Here is a 20,877-nt window from a genome sequence, read left to right as displayed (position 1 = left end):
TTGGCATTCTTATAAATGAGTGAGGAGGGAGATTTAATTTGCCAGTGTTAATTTTTAATGCCATGTATTTAGGCTGGAAGTTTCCAGAACAGGAACATTTGGAATATTACATGCTGAATGTATTTTAAATTATATTTTAAACCATACGTGGATTTCTAGTGAAGAATGAAGTATTCTCCACCTTATTGTATTTGACTCAACTTCGTTACCATCCCAGGAGGACTGAGTGGAGTGGACTCCTGTCACTGTGATTAGTGTGGGCAGGTGACGGCTTCTGCTGCTTTCAGGTGGTGACCTGCTTTTGTTCAGGATGATGCTGAAGAGTATGAATAGCTGACGGCATTGGCTAATGTTTAGAGCTTGTTTAACTCAGCGTCAGATGGAAGGCGTGTGCATTAATCTGCCCTGAAGCAGCGGGGCACCTGCGGGAGCAGAGTACAGCCTGTCAAGCAGGTGTGCTTCCAGGTCAGATGGCTCTGGGTTTGAGTTCTCAGGCAGCCCCTTGCTCACTGCGCAGCCTTGCCCTGGTGACCCATCCGTGCCTCCGAATTCTCCTCTGTCAAAGGGGATGTCATGAGAAATGAGAAAACCCGTGAAATAAGTTCAGTGCAGGGCTAGCACATGGAACACTAAATAAATAGTCACTGTCTTGTTCCCCAAGTGTTAGATGTTGTTAGATAAGGCCTTGCTTATCATTAACAGCAAGTCAGTCTCATGGTCATTTCTAGAAATTTATTGCATATTCACTTCTGTCATTACACTTTTCTTATATACCGCACTGTGCTCATGATCTAAGACTGGTTTAAATACACTCAAAAATAAGCTGGGCGTGTAGGATTTTCACCCCTTTGGTTCAGCAACACTTTAAATAAAAGTTGGTGACAAAATTGAAAGAAGTAGAAAATGATTATCCTGGTCCAGCACCAATTTCAATAAAAATGTTTGAAAAATGCTTACAAATGGCCTTGGTGCTTGCAACCTAAGACTAAAAACGTGGCCGCAGACTCACATTGTTGTCCTGGTTTTTATGAACGGTGGGTGGGGGGAGGTCTGTGAAGTGATGCCCGGTCCCTCACCTGTCTGGTTCCATCCAGAATCCTCACTGTACCCACGAGAGTTTCTTACATGTTGAGCTTAATTGTGGCCTAGACACCCACTGAGGGGAGAGCCCTCCGTGAAGGAGCCACGGGTCGCATTCCAGATGTAGACCCAGAGGGTGGCCTTGAGGGGCTCTCGTGCCCGGCGGGATCTCTAACCCTGGAGGGCCTGCTTTCTCACAGGGCCTTGGGGCCTCGGGCAAAGACGGATGCCACAAGCTCCAAACCGCACAGCAGCACAGCCGCGGCGTTTGCACCTGAATTAACTGTCAGGCACAGCGTCTTATCCAACCTGAGTGTTGTTGAAGGTTGTGGGAACATTTAATTAAAAGGAAAAGAGACAGAAGAGCAGAACCTTTTCTCTATTGATTCGAATCACACTTTTAACAAACTCTTATCTTCATTTCTTTTTGATTTTTCAGCTGAGTTTAGAGTTTCTTTTTTATTTGTGTGTTTTCAGTAGTTAACCATCAATTGCGTCCTATAGCTCGTTTGTAAAAGAACCCTGCAGAGTGTGTGCGCACACGCAGTACACAGGCTCCTTTATACAACAAGCTATATTCGCCAACAGAAGATAAATTAGATAATCTATATATTAAATATAGGTTATATTATATATATTATTTATAGAGAGAGAGGGAGGGAGGACTTTGGCGTGAGCAGTCCTGCTCTAAAAATGAGCTTCTGTAAATTTGCAGTTTTACTCTGGAACTTGCACAAGTGATCCACAGCTATCTATTGTCTTGTGTGCAAGGATGAGTGGATTTGGTGGAGTTGGTGAGATTCCTCAGTGGAGGGTGGGTGATGGATGTGGAAGCATAGCTCCCTGTTTCGTACTGGTCATCATGGATCATCCATTTCTCTTCTGTGGTGAGGACGCCAGCCAATAACCTTTATCTCAAGGATCTTGGGCATTTGGAGTGTGTGTTGTGAGTGTATATTTCTCCTGTTCTCTCCTTGGTTGGGGTGACAATTTGGGAGAGTATCCAGATGTCCCACTGTGCTTTTATATTGAGAACGTGCTTCTTTCAGGCTGTCTAAATACACACACGTTCTAAGGCATTCTCAGTTTAACTATTTGCGGCAGAACATGGATATAAGTTAGATCCTGTCTAAATACAAAGGAGAAACTGAGTGTGTTAACACAAAAAGAGATAAGCCTCTATATGTTGCAATGCCTGGTACTGGAATTTTTTTAAGTAATTATTTTGTTTTTATGTGAACGAGTTTCAGAACTTACATAGCACAATGCCTGGCACACAGAACTGAATGAGAATACCCGTTCTTCTTCTTCACTAATTTCCAGTAACTTAGCCTCTCTAAGAAGCACTGTAGCTGAGATTCCAGCTGTGTGGGGTTGATCGCATTTTAGACACCAAGAGCCTTCTCTGCTGGGACTCAGCCTCAGCCAGACCTGGGGAGGTGGAGGCTGGGGGAGTGGATGTTCTTCTGGGTCCCCTCCTGGTGGGTATGAACGGTGACCGACGGCATATTGGGAAAGTGGTAGGAGGGTCGACAGGACTCATTAGACAGGTGTCTGCCCCGGTGCCTGGCTGTCACGTGACCGAGAATCCATGGGGCGTCAGATCTACTGGTAGATTGTGTATCCACGATGACCGCCGGCTCTCACCGTTGACAGAGAAGTGGCAGCAGGAGCCTCGGACACACTGAGAAAGGGATGCCCGTGCTTCTGGCCCCTTTCTCTCTCCTTTCTCCGTTTGGCAGCCGGTGCCCCTTTCTCCTCCCAGGCTCCTGCGCCTTTTCCGTTGCCTCTCTCCGCAGGCTCCGTGGTGACTAGCTACGGGCTGCGTGCTCACACCTGTCTCCTTGTCACTCCAGTGTCCTCGTGTGACCAGGAGCAGCAGTCGGCGCTGGAAGAGGCCAGGCAGCCCAAGAACGACAACGTGGTGATCCCTGAGTGCGCTCACGGCGGCCTCTACAAGCCGGTGCAGTGCCACCCCTCCACGGGCTACTGCTGGTGCGTCCTGGTGGACACTGGACGGCCCATCCCCGGCACGTCCACCAGGTAAAGCTGTTCTCGGGGGTGGGGGAGGCGTGGGGCGGGAAACCAGGCAAGGCAGAGCCCTCCAGTTTCCACTGGCATGGATACCCACACCCCCAGACCTTGCTGGGACAGTGTAGACCTGGCCCCACTCTCTGTGCAGGGTGCCTGCAGAGATGGATGGCTTTGGCCATCGGAAAGTAGAGGAAACGGTTCCCTGACAGCGACCAGGAGCTGACTGTACGATCGACATCATGAGAGCCCTGAGGGCTGACATTTTGAGGCGACGTTTGCTCCTGTTGTTCTGCATGCAGGTGGAGCTGTGCGAGGTGGCTCTGGCGTCTGCAGCTGTGCGGGCACTCAGAGTGTGCCAAGTGTCAGCTGCAGCTCCCTTCTGTTCCTGGGGTTGGCAAAGCAGCCTCACATGCCACAAGCGGAAAGGACTGATTGCCCTAAATGGCTTTGTGTAACATAAAAATATTTGTGTCCTGAAATTACCACTTCAAAAAAAAAAACGAGAATGTGCTAAAGGCGAGAGGAGAAGTTACTCGAGGGCCCAAGATACAGAGCAGCTTACTCGTGTTTGGTGTGAGTCTGACCAAGGCAAATAATTTCACAGTAGCACCTGCAGAATGCGTGCTATTTGTTCGTGGAAACAGTGTAAATGGGAGGGAAGATGTTTTTGCAGCTTTCTGTTATATGAATTGACCTTTGATTTTTCATAGATTTATATAAAAATAGTTTACAAATAGAACAAAATCTCTCTCAAGTGTTATCAAATTTAGCCACTGATGTCATCTCTAGCATCTGGGCTTGAGCGTTTTGACACTTCCTAGATGATTTCCCCCTCTTTTTCAAGTGTGACTATGAGTGTGGCATTCAGAGGAGAAGACATGCCAATGTGATTGCAGGAGCAGGAAGGACAGACACCAGCTCATAAACACTTCGTCACGATGAAGTCCAGACACACCTGGTCCGCCGTCTGGCTCCTTCAATGAAACCAGTCTCCTGGGAGCCCTGCTCTGGAAATCGCAATAACACGGTGGTGCTAAAGCTGGTCCTTCGTGGCGGCGCGTCCCCTGTGGCGGCCGCGCTGCGCAGACACACGCCCTCCACATGGCGCTCACGGCTGCAGCCAGTGAGCAGCCTCCAGCCCCCGGCGAGGGTGTTCCAGCGGCGGAGGTTCAGCTTCTGCAGGGCTGTGACGAGAGGTCGTCAAACAAGTGTGCTCTGTGAGGCTTGAAGAGGATGTAAATCTTTTCAGAGTTTTGGTGTGAGAAATTGTTTTTTGGTTATACGGAGTGCTGTTTTCTAAGAAACGTTTTTTGGGAAACAATAATTCTGGGTATGTAAAATTCTGGCTTGTTTCGTGTGTATTTAAGTGGGGGCGCTTGTTCCCCAGCCCGGGGCTTGTTCCACTGCCGTGCCGGCCCCTCAGCCTCGCCTCTAGAACAGGGGCCAAGTGTCGCTGGCAGATGTTTCTTAGCACTGGCCAAAAAAAATCCTTAAGCTGTCAAAACCACAACTCCTCAAATGGGCTCTGAAATGATGAGCTCAGCATTTATAATGTTATCCTAAAGAACCTGTGGATGGTTTTACATTACGATGGGGCAAGAAACATCATAACCTCTCCCCTCCGTCCGTCCTGATTTCATTCTGCCTGGACTTTATTGGGATTTCATGCCAGGGGAAAAGCATCAAGTTCTCATCTTCCCTATTTTTGCCTACAAGACAGAATAACTCTCTCTTGTTTGAATTTCAAGAAACAGCATTAAATTGAACCCAATGGAGAAGCCCCTTAGACTCCTGCTGTATTTTTATCTCACTGATTCCTTCCTTCATTCATTCATTCCTTCATCCGTCACAAATTCTATTGTCAGTGATCTCCAAGCAGCGTTCTAAGGACTGAGGATGTGGTGTTGAATAAGGAGAGAAGGTCTCCTTTCTCAGGGGCTTTATACTGTGCTTGAGGATGTCAGAGAGCAAACATTCTCGACAGCGCACTGCTCTCCACTGCGGGTACGGAAAGTCTTCACCCTCAGCCAGCCCCGAAATTCACCAACTCACCAGGTTCGAAGGCGAAGGGAAGTCCATATTATTTCAGCAGTTCCAGGACATAATTTTAATAAGCCACTTTTGTTCTTTCTGCTCTGCCGTCTTCAACTTACTGGCTCGCTCTGTGGCTCGTTCCTGTCGTGGTTTCTAGAAGCATCATCTGCAGCCATGACAACGTATGTTGTCACTCTTTTTGACAGCAAGGAAACCCTCTCTACTGACCCTCAGTGCTTGCTGGACTTCCCCTCTCTCTACTTGGCCAGAAGGTCATCCCATGACCAGGCCTCTGCTGGCGGGGGAAGGGCCGTGGCTAAACCCATCATGGGCAAGAAAAATGGAATTGGTTTAACCTGATCTCTAGGGAGGCATGGATATCAGGAAATGAGTCAAAATCATCAACGTTAAAGGATATCTGATTAGCTAGGGCCAGCTTCACACGCCCTCATCTACCGCTGATTCTACTGTGATTGAGCAGCAATGGTGCAGAGTCTTCTGCATTACTAAACACCCTCTGTTGCATAAATGCTATTTTCTTATTGATATTCTGAAATAAGCAGTTCCAGGGAGAGACTTTATAGTTTTGATTTATATTTGGGTAGATAGTTCAAGTTTTGTTTTCCTCAGTCATCCTCTATATTTATATCTTCTGATGGGGAAGAATAATTTAAAAAGCCAACAAAGATAAGAAGCCATAAATATAAAATGCATTGTCATTATAAGCTAGCTCTCTTCTCTTCGTGTTAGCATGCAAGATAATTAAAAAGCATGCATTTTGTCGTAGACTTGTGCCCAGGGCAGTAAACACACACTGTTTTGCCTACCCGAGGCAGAGAGTAGCTCCCTTCCAGTGCAGAATTTCCAGTTGGGATGATCATCCAAGTAGAAATAGGAGGTGGACCCCGTGGTTCCCTTGCTTTTTTGTGTCAAAATTGACATCTTGGCCACAGTTTACAGCTCCCTGTGGCCCGGAGCCCAGCAGCTGTGTGAGCCCGCACCACGCACGGTAGAGCAGGAGCTGGGAGGAGAGGGGCAGGTTCCAACCTGGCCACCGATTCCCAGTGGGGAGAGTGGGAATGGGCTATCAGATTAGATGTGGCTCAGGCTGATTGCCAGCTACTACACTAGGACCCAGAACACAGAGATTTCTCTTTCCCTTTCTCGATGGCTGATGAAGGGCTTATTCATCTGCCATCAGACTGCAGGCTGTTCTTACCTTGATTTAGGGCAGCCCCCGTTCCCTGGCTGCAGAGCCCATCTCCTCTCCGGCCATGTGCACGTGGCCACGTGAGCACAAAATCGCATTTCTCCCTGGCAGAGAGCCTGGTATCTGATGGGCAACCAGACAGTCAAGAGATGTTCGTTTTTTTCTTATACAAATAAGTTAAAATAAACACTACTGAAAAGAATGCCGATGGATATCAACAACGAATTTGCATGTTTTTATTTGAGATTTCAAAGGCATTAACTTTATTTCTTGAGATTGCCATTCCTGCCAATTACAGCATCTCACAGTATTCTTTAAAAGGAGCAGGACATTGCCGTTTAAATATATCTTTTTATGCCAGCATTGGTGCTAGGATACCAACCCAAATTTGGAACCAAACCAGAGTGACCATCCAGCATGGCTAGCTTCTAGGTTGCTTCCAAGTTAAACCACTCAGAATGGGGGACTGGAAATGATACGATGTCTTATCAACCATGTGAAGGACATGAGCGTTGACTCCTAAGCATTTTGGAGGCTCCACACAGAGATGCTATTAACAGTTCAACTTTCTAACATGACGGAGCAGCCTGTGGCTGTGCCGAGGTGTGCTCTCTGACATTCTCAGAAACAAGGTGGCCCTGAGAATGGACGGGCACTTTGTTTTCCACTGGAAATCCCATCATTGGCTTCTACCTAATGGACCAGGTGCTGGGATGTTGGCTTGTCTTTTTACAGCTCACATTTCAATGGCTGTTGGCTGTGAAGGATGTCAGTGCCAAGATAGGCATCAATTCCAACCTCTTCTAACTCTGCAGACGCTGACCTACAGCCTGAAGTGAAGATTTCAGCCCTGAGAGTGTGCCCAAGTTCTCCAAATTTAACACGCATAAGTAGAAATGAGAGCTCAGCAGTCCCCTCATCAGCCGGCTTCCCTTACGCATCTTCTCTTGGTGAACTTTGGCCCCATCTACCTGTTGCAGCCCCAGGTGGGAGAGAAGATGCCCTGGTGGGGTAACGGGTCCTTGTGCCCCGTGCGCACCTTCTTGTGACCATAGTTTCTCTGCCATCTGTGCTGAGCCCCACGGCATTTCAAAAGAATAGGAGTTAATGGCATTTGTTTAAAACGTGATAGCTTAAGTGTTTGTCGGAGTGTGTCAGGGGCTCTAATTTCAAAAACAGCATTTCAGAAAGACATATTAAGTTTGTGTGAGTGGGGTGTTAAGTTTTCTGGTATCAATGAGGCTATTCAGGGCACGAGCGGCCGGAGGAGCCCGTGGTTGCCAGGATCTGTTACAGCCGGGCTGGACCCATCCCTCTAGGACTGGCCCCTGCTCTCTGGGCGCCAGTGGGAGAACACTAAAAAAATATCCTTTCAGGGAGCAATCTCATTTTCTTTTGTTTTCTATGGTGGGAAAACAAGAAATAATGAAAAATAAGAATCTGAAATGATCCGCATGAAGTAAATATGATCTTGCGTCCCTTTCTTAGAGAGTGAAAAAGGAAAATAGGGCAGAAAGAGAGGAGGAGGACTCAGGGGAAGCCTGTTCACTCCCTGAGAACCAGCAGGCCTCTGGATTCAGAACATTCCACCTGCACCCCCTCCTGACCGGCTCCGATTTGTCGTTCACATTTTCCAAGTATCTTTTCTGACCTCTCTGACTACATTAGGTGCTCTGGAGGCAGGTTGCATTTAACTGTCGGTCTCCCACTAGGCTGGGGTGGTTCTACCCCCCTGTAGGTCTCTGCTGTGTCTCTGACACCTAGTGCCTGGACCAAAGGATCTTTTATAAAGAACTGTTGAAGGAACGTCCCACTGGGGACGTTTACAGGCTGTTCACCTGGGCCTGGATCTGAAACCCATCAGGGAGACCAATCTAGAATCATCATCAATTCTGGAATCACGGAAGTGCCTGCTTTCACAAGTGGAAGTAACCATTGGCCACCACGGTCACCGGCTGCTTGGCGTCAGGACTCCACCCCAGTCAGGATTTCTCTGCGGTTTTCTATTGACTCAACATGGGGCCAGACAGGAGCTTTTTTTTTTTTTTTTTTAACACTGAGACAAACTTTTGTAGCTTCATGAATTGGACTGAGAATTGGTTAGTCTGAGTAATATAGAAATCGAAAATTCTGAGGTTCTTTCTGAGAACTTGCCTTCTCTCCTGAGGGGAGCGATTGCATGGCCATGCCCACTGCCCTCACTTACACACGGCGGGTAGCGTGGTGGGGGGGTCCTTTCACATTTCTCCTCCCCAAACCCCTCCCCGCTCTGAACTGTATCAAGATCCTGTAATAGATGGAGGTGGGGAAGTGTGGGCGTCCTGCAGCTACTGCACAAGAGTTGCTTCAGAAACTGGATTGAGACACGGAGCCTTATGCAATTTGCTTCTTCTATTGACTGTAAAAAACAAGCTTACTATATTAAATTGTTGCAAAGGTCACAGAAGGTCGTATATCCCAAGTGGGAGAGAGGTGCCACAGTACGTGCTGTAGGCCAGGGAAGTGCACTCCTATGTGAACATGCGAGAAATGGAAGAAAACACCCAATTCAGAGTCTCAAACCCGCTGTTTTCTCTTTCCTTCCCCTCCTCGTAGGTATGAACAGCCAAAATGTGATAACACAGCCAGGGCCCACCCAACCAAAACAAGAGATTTGTACAAGGGCCGCCAGCTCCAAGGTGAGTAGAACAGAAGGGTGTGGTTGGAAGGCATCTACCACCACTTGGGTTTTCTTGCAGATTTAGGATGAGAAAGAGTTTCTCCAGCTCTGTTCCCAGTGTCCTTAGAGTGGTCAACTAGCGAAGGCTTCTGACCTCCCTCCCAAGGGGCCTGAGTGCAGCTGACTGGCAGGACCCCACAGGTAGTGCACAGAGGGTTGGAGCCCCGGGTGGCATGCACAGAGGGGACCTGCACAGGTTAGTTTCACTTGTGGCCAGCAAAGTTTGAAAGCAAAGTCTAAGACCCAACATTTCAGAGACGAAAACAATGTCTTCTAAAATCAGAATATATCACGGCAGAACTTCTAAAACCAAAAGGATCCTTTATTTCTTTTCCCTAAAAGAAAGCAGTACTTCAAATGTCATTTTCTGACGTTCCTTTTGCATTGAATCAACAGTTTAAGAAACTGAAGGGTGGGTTTTGATAAAGCGTGAGTTCAATCTTTGTATCAAGCGAGTTTAACTGCAATGAACTAATTGAAATTAAACAGAAGCAATGAGTTTAATCTTATAATTGTTAAAAATATATTCGCAAAAAGATGTTTTATGGATGTTCTCTTTCGTCAAAAAGCACGTGTTTGTGATACACCAAAAATGATTACTTCAACAGTTAAAGCTAAAGCCTTTTATGGAACCACCATCCTTCCAGGAATTTATGTAAGATTCAAAATGGCTCCGTAATGTGAGGATGATGCTCTGGCAGACCCAGGCAGGCCAGGTTTCAGCAGCTCAGTTCGAGTTATGAGATCAAGGGGTTTGGAGACAGAACTCTGACATAATGTGGTGAATTTGATGGCATTGAGAAGATGCTTCAAAGCTAGTTGCTATTTTGTTTCAGTTTGACCCTTTTTTTCCTTTAAATATCTCCAGATTGTATATGTTTAGCCAAAGCCTCAGAGACCATGAAAATGATTCTATAATGTTCTTAGTTTACAGCTCATGTTTGATCTTGGTCATCTACAAAGTCTGGATAGATTCCTGTTAAGAAAAATTTTGTGATTCTTGTGTTATTTATACTACTATCGATAAAGAGGGTTTTAAGTTCTGAAATGTAAAGATGTTTTTCTGCTCATAAACAAAGATAGAGAAGACCAGAATATCCACAGTATACTAATTCTTCATGCGTACATTTCCATACTGATCCAACAACGCTGGAATGAAAATACTTGACACAGAGGAAGCTGAGATGGCAGATCATGGTCTAGGGGAAGCAAAACACACCTTTCTGCCAGTGCTTCGTGAAATAGCTCCATCCATAGTCCTTCACTTGTTCTGAGATGTTTGTCTGAGATCCCTAGCTATTTCCCTGCTCCGTGTCTACCTAGTATCTTCCACTTGTGAGGCAGGTTTAAGGAATCTATCATATTTATTATTATCATGACATTATTTTTATCACGTTATGTTTCTCTTTGTGAGTGCTTTGTGTTTTATGAATCAGGTCTTTCTGCATGTTGGGGAGAGAGACAGAGTCATAGAGAGACAGAAAGAAAGATGAAGAGAGAGAGAGAAAGAGAGAGAGAGAGGGAGACAGAGAGACAGAGAGAGACGGGGAGACAGAGAGAGAGAGATCATGAAGGTGCAAATACAAACACCTGTGCAGATTCCTAGTTGAGCACCTTTTGTATACATGATGTCTCATTCTTAGAAGGAGCTCAATTAATAGCTGAATTGCTTGCTCCCTGAGGTCCTCCAATCAGAAGGGAGTTCTCCTCCATTATCTTGTGTAATCTCTTGTAAACCTTGTTAGGTTTTAACATTAGTGGACAATATTTTTAACAGAAAACAATGAATTTAGCACATGCCTGGTGCATAGAAAGCCCTCAATACATGTTTGCTGTGTTTAGCTGGTCTTAGTCATGTCACATAAATGGCAAACAGTCTGTTCTTTGTCTCTAAGGGTCCACAACTTTTAATTTTTTTTTTGAGAATACAAAACTACATTACTTCTACATGAAGCCACATGTGGCTTTTGCACCTATAATATGAATGTAATTCATGAATGTCCAGTCATTTGCTCTTCACTGGTCAAAGGCACCCCGACAAAAGGCAACTTTCCCTCCCTTGGGGAAGGAGCACTTGGCATGAAGCTCTTTCCATGGTGGAATCCAATTCATTAAACACTAGACTGGGATTCTTTTTTTTTTTTTTTAATTTTTTGTTTTTTGCAGTAACATTGGTTTATAACATTGTATAAATTTCAGGTGTACATCATTATACTTTTATTTCTGCATAGATTACATCATGTTCACCACCCAAATACTAATTACAACCCATCACCACACACACATGTGCCGAATTATCCCTTTCGCCTTCTTCCCTCCCCCCTTCCCCTCTGGTAACCAATCCAATCTCTGTCTCTATGTCTTTGTTTGTTGTTGTTATTATCTACTACTTAATGAAGGGAATCATACGGTATCTGACCTTCTCCCTCTGACTTATTTCACTTTGCATAATACCCTCAATGTCCATCCATGTTGTCACAAATGGCTGGATTTCATCATTTCTTATGGCTGAGTAGTATTCCATTGTGTATATATATCACATCTTCTTTATCCATTCATCCCTTGATGGGCATTTAGGTTGCTTCCAAGTTTTTGCTATTGTGAATAACGCTGCAATGAACACAGGGGTGCATGTATCTTTACGCATTAGTGTTTTCAAGTTCTTTGGATAAATACCCAGCAGTGGAATAGCTAGATCATATGGTAGTTCTGTCCTTGATTTTTTGAGGAATCTCCATACTGTTTTCCATAGTGGCTGCACCAGTTTGCACTCCCACCAGCAGTGTATGCAAGTTCCCTTCTCTCCATGTCCTCTCCAACACATGTTGTTTCCTGACTTGTTAATTATAGCCATTCTGACGGGCGTGAGGTGATATCTCGTAGTTTTGATTTGCATTTCCCTGATAGTTAAGGATTTTGAACATCTTTTCATGTGTCTGTTGGCCATCTGTATATCTTCTTTGGAGAAATGTCTGTTCAGGTCTTTTGCCCATTTTTTAATTGGGTTGTTAGTTTTTTTGTTGTTGAGATGCATGAGTTCTTTATATATTTTGGAGATTAACCCCTTATCAGATGTATGGTTTGCAAATATGTTCTCCCAATTGTTAGGTTGTCTTTTCATTTTGTTGATGGTTTTCTTTGCTGAGCAGAAGCTTTTTAGTTTGATGTAGTCCCATTTGTTTATTTTTTCTATTGTTTCTCTTGCCCGCTCAGACATGGTGCTTGAAAATATGTTGCTAAGACCAATGTCAAAGAGTGTACTGCCTATGTTTTCTTCTAGAAGTTTCATAGTTTCAGGTCTTACATTCAAGTCTTTAATCTATTTTGAGTTAATTTTTGTGTATGGTGTAAGGTAAGGGTCTACTTTCATTTTTTTGCATGTGGCTACCCAGTTTTCCCAACACCATTTGTTGAAGAGACTTTCTTTTCTCCATTGTATGTTCTTGGCTCCTTTGTCAAAGATTAGCTGTCCACAGATGTGTGGGTTTATTTCTGGGCTTTCGATTCTATTCCATTGATCTGTGTGTCTGTTTTTGTGCCAGTGCCATGCTGTTTTGGTTACTATAGCTTTGTAGTATATTTTGAAATCAGGGAGTGTGATACCTCCAACTTTGTTCTTTTTTCTCAGGATTCCTTTACCTATTCAGGGTCTTTTGTTATTCCATATAAATTTTAGGATTCTTTGTTCTATTTCTGTGAAAAATGTTATTGGAACTTTGATAGGGATTGCATTGAATCTATAGATTGCTTTAGGAAGTATGGATATCTTAACTATGTTAATTCTGCCAATCCAAGAGCACAGAATATCTTTCCATTTCTTTGTGTCTTCTTCAATTTCTTTCAGAAATGTTTTATAGTTTTCCGTGTACAGATCTTTCACCTCTTTGGTTAAGTTTATTCCTAGGTATTTTATTCTTTTTGTTGCAATTGTAAATGGGATGGTATTCTTAATTTCTCTTTCTGCTACTTCGTTGTTAGTGTATAGAAATGCAACTGATTTTTGTCTGTTGATTTTGTATCCTGCAACTTTTCCATATTCGTTTATTACTTCTAATAGTTTTCTGATGGATTCTTTAGTGTTTTCTATATATAAGATCATGTCATCTGCAAATAGTGACAGTTGCACTTCTTCCTTTCCAATTTGGATCCCTTTTATTTCTTTCTCTTGCCTGATTGCTCTGGCTAAGACTTCCAATACTATGTTAAATAGGAGTGGTGTGAGTGGGCATCCTTGTCTGGTTCCTGTTCTTAGAGGGATAACTTTCAGTTTTTCACCATTGAGGATGATATTAGCTGTGGGTTTGTCATATATGGCCTTTATTATGTTGAGGCACTTTCTACCCATTTTATTCAGAGTTTTTATCATAAATGGATGCTGTATCTTGTCAAATGCTTTCTCTGCATCTATTGAGATGATCATGTGATTTTTATTCTTCATTTTATTAATGTGGTGTATTATGTTGATTGATTTGCGAATGTTGAACCATCCCTGCATACCTGGAATAAATCCCACTTGATCATGGTCTATAATCTTTTTAACGTATTGTTGTATGTGATTTGCTAGTATTTTGTTGAGGATTTTTGCATCGATGTGCATCAGTGATATTGGCCTGTAATTTTCTTTTTTTGTGTTGTCCTTGTCTGGTTTTGGTATCAGGGTAACGTCAGCTTCGTAGAATGAGTTAGGGAGCTTCCCCCCCTCCTCAATTTTTTGGAAGAGTTTGAGAAGGATAGGTATTAAGTCTTCTTTGAATGTTTGGTAGAATTCACCAGGGAAGCCATCTGGTCCTGGACTTTTATTTTGGGGGAGGTTTTTGATTACTGTTTCGATCTCCTTACTGGTGATTGGTCTATTCAAATTCTCTACTTCTTCTTGATCCAGTTTTGGAAGGTTGTATGATTCTAAGAATTTATCCATTTCTTCCAGATTGTCGAATTGGTTGGCATATAGCTTTTCATAATATTTTCTTATAATCTTTTGTATTTCTGAGGTGTCTGTTGTAATTTCTCCTCTTTCATTTCTGATTTTACTTATTTGTGCCTTCTCTTTTTTTTTCTTGGTGAGTCTAGCTAAAGGTTTGTCAATTTCGTTTATCTTTTCAAAGAACCAGCTCTTGGTTTTATTAATTTTTTCTATTTTTTTTAGTCTTTATTTCATTTATTTCTGCTCTGATTTTTATTTCTCTTCTTCTACTGATTTTGGGCTTTGTTTGTTCTTCTTTTTCCAGTTCCTTTAGGTGCATTGTTAGATTGTTTATTTGAGATTTTTCTTGTTTGTTGAGATAGGCCTGTGTCGCTATAAACTTCCCTCTTAGAACCGCTTTTGCTGTATCCCATAAATTCTGGCATGTCATATTTTCATTTTCATTTGTCTCCAGGTATTTTTTGATTTCTTCTTTGATTTCTTCATTGACCCAGTCGTTGTTCAGTAGCATTTTGTTTAATCTCCATGTATTTGTGGCTTTTCTGATTTTCTTCCTATAGTTGATTTCTAGTTTCATACCGTTGTGGTCAGAAAAGGTGCTTGGTATTATTTCAATCTTCTTAAATTTGTGGAGACTTGTTTTGTGGCCTAATATGTGATCAATCCTGGAGAATGTTCCATGTGCATTTGAAAAGAACGTGTATTCTTTGGTTTTTGGATGGAATGCTTTGTATATATCTACTAGGTCCATCTGTTCTAGACTGGGATTCTTGATTTAAAGACTGGAATGGTCATTTGTCTTGTGGGAACAGCTGATTGTCAGTATGGAGAAATGTGAAATGACGTCGTTGGTGGCTTGTTAGGGGATCAGATGTGTCGATCACAGAGAGAGGGCACCCAAGCACTTGAATCTCAGAGCGTTTGGGGGAAAGCATTGTTAAGAGGTGGATGTCAGAACTATGAAAACCACACGCCACCCTGATGAGACGAGAGGAGGAAGCCTACTAGGCTGTCACAATGGAGACACCCTTTCCTCACCCACATCGTAAATGAAAACCAGAGTCCTCAGGCACGCAAGCCATTCCACGAGAGCTGTGTAAAGGTCAGCTTATGCTGCAGTTGTAGATGTTTGGCAGTGTACCATTCATAACCACTTAATCATTTTGATTTTTTTGGAGATAATTATCCTTATTAGGGAAAAACAAGTAGGTCTTAAAATAACTCCAGGATAGAGGCTGTTCTTGGTAGAGAGGAGAAATTTATTTCCAAAATAATACAGCAACAAGTTGGGTAGGCAGTTGCTTCAAGTCACATATAGGCTAATACCTTTTCTTCTTAAAAAGTACAGTTTTCATTTTCAATAGCTTTTCTAAGTTTCAGGCAATAAGACTACTTTATTTTCTATTATTTTACTAGTTGGAGAGAAAGATGAACATCCGGCCTAATGGGTTACTTATTGAGAATTGGGTCATTATTTTGGCTCTTGAAGATTCTTTTTTTCTGTACGTTTCCTTGTAGGACTGTCATATCACCTTGAAAGAAGTAAAAAACTAGTGTGGCAGAAGTTTTAAACAGAGGCATTAAACCGCACCTCTCTCCCTCTACAAGTTTGTCTTCCTTCATTTTGTCCTGGTATCTCTTAATGGCATCTCTTAACCTAGGTGGTCTTTTAAAATAATCTCTCTACCCGGTACTCTCCGGCCTGCCCATCCCTCCTTCATGCCCCCGCACTCTCTTGTCTCTGCTGAAAGACCACTCCCAGATGCCTGGTGGTTCTCCATGGCCCGGCCTTTGCTCATCTCCTGCCTCTGTTTGAACTGCTCCTCATCACCTTCCCCAGCCCTCTCCGTGTACCCTCGGGACTGGGCTTCCTGGGGACGCTCCTGCTGGCTCCTGTCCAGGGGATCCATGCCCAGCCTCGTGTTCTGGTTCTATTGTATGCCCCACGTGGTCCTCCTAGGAGGTGGGGCTGAGCCTTCCAGGATCCCCACCAGAGAGCACAGCCCAGAGCACATGAGAGGCACCAGGCATGTTGAAAAGGTTTTGTGAATAAGGACACTAGGCTGGGCTTCTTGTCCTCCTCTGTGCCTTTTAGATTGTTCTGAATTTTAGATATCTGGAGTGACATTGGTAGGGTTGGACTTACTAAGCGGTGTTGCTCATTTTAAAGGCTCATAGGCTGAGTCTTAAATAAGTGAGATTTCTAATGTGGGGAGAGGATAACCTGATGAGTAGATATAGTTCATCCTTCCTATCAGACCTCAGGGTACTTTCTGCTGAGTGAGGGGAGGGAGAAACAGCAAATCTTCTCTTCCTCTCTTCTTGGCGGTGCCTACAGCATCGCTGTGAGGACTCATAGACTGTGATGTGGCACCTAGAAGGCCACCTGAGGCCATGGCGTGCTTATTTCAGAGGGGAGATGTGGGCAAAGGCAAAGCAAATTGAGATGTGCCTCCACGGGGCAAGGAGAATGCCACCCAGCGGAGGACCTCGTTCACCCCCTGGTGTAGAAAAATCACCTCCAGAGGAAGCTGGCATGAAAGATTGACAAGGGAGACTTTTATTACAAGTAAAGTCAAAGTAAGTTATTTTTACGGCTTAGAGTTTATGACTTCCTCTACCTGTACAGATCAGATGATTTGTATCTCTTAGACTTAAATATTTAACTTTTTGGCTTATTGTTGTGCTCAGGTGCAATTTTAACCTAACCAGCAGCCTGCCTTTCACTCTCCACTGGCCTTTTGCTTCATTTTAATCTATGCAAATGGGGCGGTGACTTGTTTTAATTGTTATTTATTAGTGATGGTACAATGCAAACAAATATTTGTAGGCATTCCTTAGGAAAGAACCCAAAGAGAGGAGGCTGGGTAGCAACAGTTCTGCGAGCAGTGAGTCCACAGGAGAAAGCTTCCCCACCTCTCTCCTTTCTTTCCTGCATCCCTTTGCTTGAAAGCTCTGACGTCTTTCTGTGGGCTTCACCAGGTGGGTGTAGCGGCTCTGATGCCAACATGAGGATGGTGCGAGGCTGAGTGAGAAACATCTTAGCTTCTCCAGCAAACCAAGGAATGGCCTCCTAGCTTTACTGCCTCATCCTCCAACCAGAGCCATCCACTGACCCCCATCTCCCCCCAATTCTGGCACCAGGTCTGTGGAGTGACATTTATTTTGGTCATAGAACCCCTGTCTGCAGTGTCCCTGCAGCTCCATGGACCTCACAGCAGTCAAGGCCCCTCCCCAGAAGCCCCTCTGAAAGAGTGTTAAGCCATAACACAGAGCCAATTAAGTCTAAGCCATGAAAATCTCTTTTCATAAGGCCCCCCGTGATTGCAGGTATAATAGAATCTAGAATCTTTGATTCAATTAGAAACCCTAAAGGCACTCCCTGAATTTTTCAAGGAAAATTTTAGCACTATTCTGCATTCTTTCAAAATTAATTATGATTTTCTGAGGCAGCATAAAATGATCCTTACCTTGCCCTAAGCATAGCTTAAGACATCTTCCAAAAGGTAATTAAACCCTGAACCCAGCACCTCTGCCAAGTATTGAGAGACATTTAAAGACTCTACTATTTACATTTTCTCCAAAGTGGACTCCACAGCCTCTGAGGCTGTTTCAAAAACAATATGAGATGTCATTTGACCCATTTAAAACGTCCATTTTTAGGGCCAGCTCCAGTGGCCCAGTGGTTAAGTTCAGTGCGTTCCACTTTGGCAGCCCAGGTTCGGTTCCTGGGTGTGGACCTATACCACTCATCTGTCAGTGGCCATGCTGTGATGGCGGCTCACATACAAAATAGAGGAAGATTGGCAACAGTTGTTAGCTCAGGGCAAGACTTTTTTGGCAAAAAAAACCCACAAAAACTGTCAACTTATATGATTTCTGCATCAGGTAAAATCCCAGTTTCACAGATGTCAGTCTGCTAAATTTTCGCTGAGCCAGGAATAGACTCTTGTAATTTAGACATGCACCCTCTACTCCTGCTGACTCTGCTAGCCTGGGGACACTGTATGTGCTCTGTGCCCACGGTGGGCTCGCCTTTCCAGTGCTGTGTGCTGTCTGCTGTCAGCTGCCCATCAGAGAGACTTCATGGTACCTGCCTCCCGTAAGGCTGGGCCAGGACAAAGTGGAAGTGAGGGCAGGTGTGCTGTGTGTGAGAGAGGATTTGAAAAAAAACTGTTTTGCTTTTAAGAGCTGTCTGATGACATTATAGCTGAAGAACATTGCTGGTTTGGATATTTGGATGTGGATGGGACTGTTCTGGATATCAACGCTTGGGAGAGAGACCTGAGCTGCGTTATTTTATTTTTTGACCAGGGAGCTTGATGATTGAATATGAAATTAAGTTTTTATTTATTTTTTTATTCTTTTGGTGAGGAAGATCAACTCTGAGCTAACATCTGCCAATCCTCGTTTTGCTGAGAAAGACTGGCCCTGGGCTAACATCCGTGCCCATCTTCCTCCACTCTATATGGGACACCACCACAGCATGGCTCCACAAGCGGTGCATTGGTGTGCGCCCAGGATCCGAACCGGCGAACCCTGAGCCACCACAGCAGAGCGCGCGCATTTAACCACCTGCGCTACAGGGCCGGCCCCTGAAATTAAGTTTTTAGATGAACAAGATGACCACTTCTTTAGAAGAAAATTGCATTTGGTAGAAAGCATGACAAAGAAGTGGACCATTAAATTCAGTTTTATTGAGGAAGGGATGCTATGAATAAAAACTCAGTTAAAACCACACATGTAATTTGCATCCTAAGACTTCATAAGACAGGAATCCCAGGAAAAGGGAGCCAAGGCCTCTGGAGTTGAGTGGTTAGGAGTACGTGCTAGTCAAGAAACAGCATCTGCAGGGACATCCTGAGCGGCTGGTTCCATCTCACAGATGTGTTACAGGGGATGGGAATTGCTCACAAGGAACTGGAAAAAGGCTGAGCAGACTCAAGGGGACGTGTTGAACGAACGTTTTATTTAGTACTTACTATTTCTTAAAAAATAAAAAGTTGCTGGGATGCTAAGATGTTGCAGAAGGCACATAAAAGGCAAGAGTTAAAAAGTAATAACTGTCCTTGGCAGAAGTCTTGGTGAGATTTTTACTAGAATATTTAGCTCAGTTGATATTTTTTCTCCATTTTTAAGAGAATGAGGAGAAATTGGAGAAAGCTTGGGGGAAAATTGTGGGAATTACTCACTCACAATAAAATAGGAACAAATAAAGACAAATTCAAGAAACAAAGGCTATTTTTTCCTTAACATGCAGAAGAAAGAATAATAAAGGTCAACTGAAAAATTTAAGCTACTCACAAGAAAGTATTGGGCCCTTTTTCCGTTTACTAATACTTTGACAGTTAAATGAAAAAAATGAGTGTTAAGGCAATTTCTTGACTGATTTGGCTGAATATAAAGAGAAGTTTCTTATGTCTCAGGATGTACCTATAAGAGGGCTGAGAGACTTGAAGATTTTCACGAATTTAAGTGAAAATCATGAAAATTTCAGTATTGGATAAAAATGTAGTTTAGAAGAGGCAGGGAAGTGGAGCGACCATTTCTTTCATATCCTTTCACATGAACATTTATTTACGATTCTAACTAATTAGAAGCAATTTTCCCTCTTGTCCCACTCCCCCACAACAACGTGCACAAGTCCTCTTTGCTTTCGATTTGGAATTCTCTCACATCCTGCCTGCTGAACTCAACTTCCTCAGTCCACTTTCCAAATAGGCTCTAGGCGTATTCTGATCCCATCCACACCAGCAGCAGAAGCATCTTAAAAACACAACTATTGTGTGTTGCTCTTGCTCAGGGTGGTCCGTTGCCACCAGATTAAGTCAAAGCTACGTGTCCGGATGGACGAGAACCATTGCAGCCAACCCCACACCTTCCCTCTTCTTCCCACCATGAAGCCCCTATCCCAGCCTTATTGAATCATCTGCTCCAAAAAGGAGGTGTGTGTGTCTAAAAGTCTGTGAGTGACATAGCGAGGGAATGCTTTCCACTCCGTCACTCGAGGCTGAAGCTGTTCACCTGGGAGCTGCCCTCTCAGGGACTGCCAGCTGAATGGGGTCCACCAGAGATACAATACTCTGAGACTTGTGCACAGTTCATCCAGGCATTTATTTCTTATCCATGAAAATGGTCAGGTTTCACTGCTCTGGTTGGTTCTAATGTAAACACCTATGAGGGTATCTTATTAGCAGCACCCTGGGGAGTTGCACAGGGCCCCATGCTCAGAAGGGCCCTGCGCTTGGTTTAACAGTCTGCTATCATCACTGTGCGCTTCTTCCTAATTTTTGAATAAGAAGCCCCACGTTTTCAGTTTTCCACTAGGCCCTACAAATTAGCTGGTCATGAAGAGTAGTAACGAATTCTTGCAGTTCTTCTGGCATCCGACGGTGAAGAACCAGCGTGGTGACTTTAGAGGACAGGAAGAGTCCCCAGGGAAGCAGAAGGGGTGTCGTGAATGAGGGATCAAGGGCTAGGAAAGACCTCATGAAAAGGATGAGAGAAGATGTGGAAATGGAAACTACACGACGTATTTAAGGGATGTCAACCATACCGTCCAACTGGATCTGGAATGTACTGTCGTTTACTTTGGTGAACAGAGCGCTGTCACCGCAACGGGCACAAGAGGATTGTGCGCGGTGGAGGTAACAGTGGTAGGACACTGAGCGTGCACGTTAGCACAGCTAGACTTGCTGGTGAACTAGGATTAGTGAAATAAGATTGCATTGACAAATGGTTAAAAGAGATTGTTTAGCTTTTTTAAGTTTCTAAAATTTACATGTTCTCATTTGAATTTTTGTTTCTCAACGTGAGAATATGATAAATATCTTAATCTCAAAATACTCTGGAATTTTCTGAAATAGCAGAGAACCA

The 20,877-nt window shown here is 43.8% G+C and overlaps 1 protein-coding gene across 1 annotated transcript in view; it reads left to right on the top strand.

Moving 5' to 3' along the window:
• Positions 1-20,877, top strand: part of SMOC2 (SPARC related modular calcium binding 2) — a 181,429-nt gene that overhangs the window by 122,277 nt on the left and 38,275 nt on the right. Inside the window, exons 8-9 of the mRNA XM_087424947.1 lie at positions 2,937-3,123; positions 8,954-9,036. Of these exons, the coding sequence (XP_087281073.1) occupies positions 2,937-3,123; positions 8,954-9,036 (270 nt within the window). The remainder of the gene's footprint in view (positions 1-2,936; positions 3,124-8,953; positions 9,037-20,877) is intronic.

This window comes from Ceratotherium simum, chromosome 38 (genome assembly GCF_057802395.1).
Source record: "Ceratotherium simum simum isolate JZ-2026a chromosome 38, ASM5780239v1, whole genome shotgun sequence".
NCBI lineage: Eukaryota > Metazoa > Chordata > Mammalia > Perissodactyla > Rhinocerotidae > Ceratotherium > Ceratotherium simum.
Note: the sequence above shows the minus strand (reverse complement) of the source record. Positions and strands in the feature narration are given on the sequence as shown.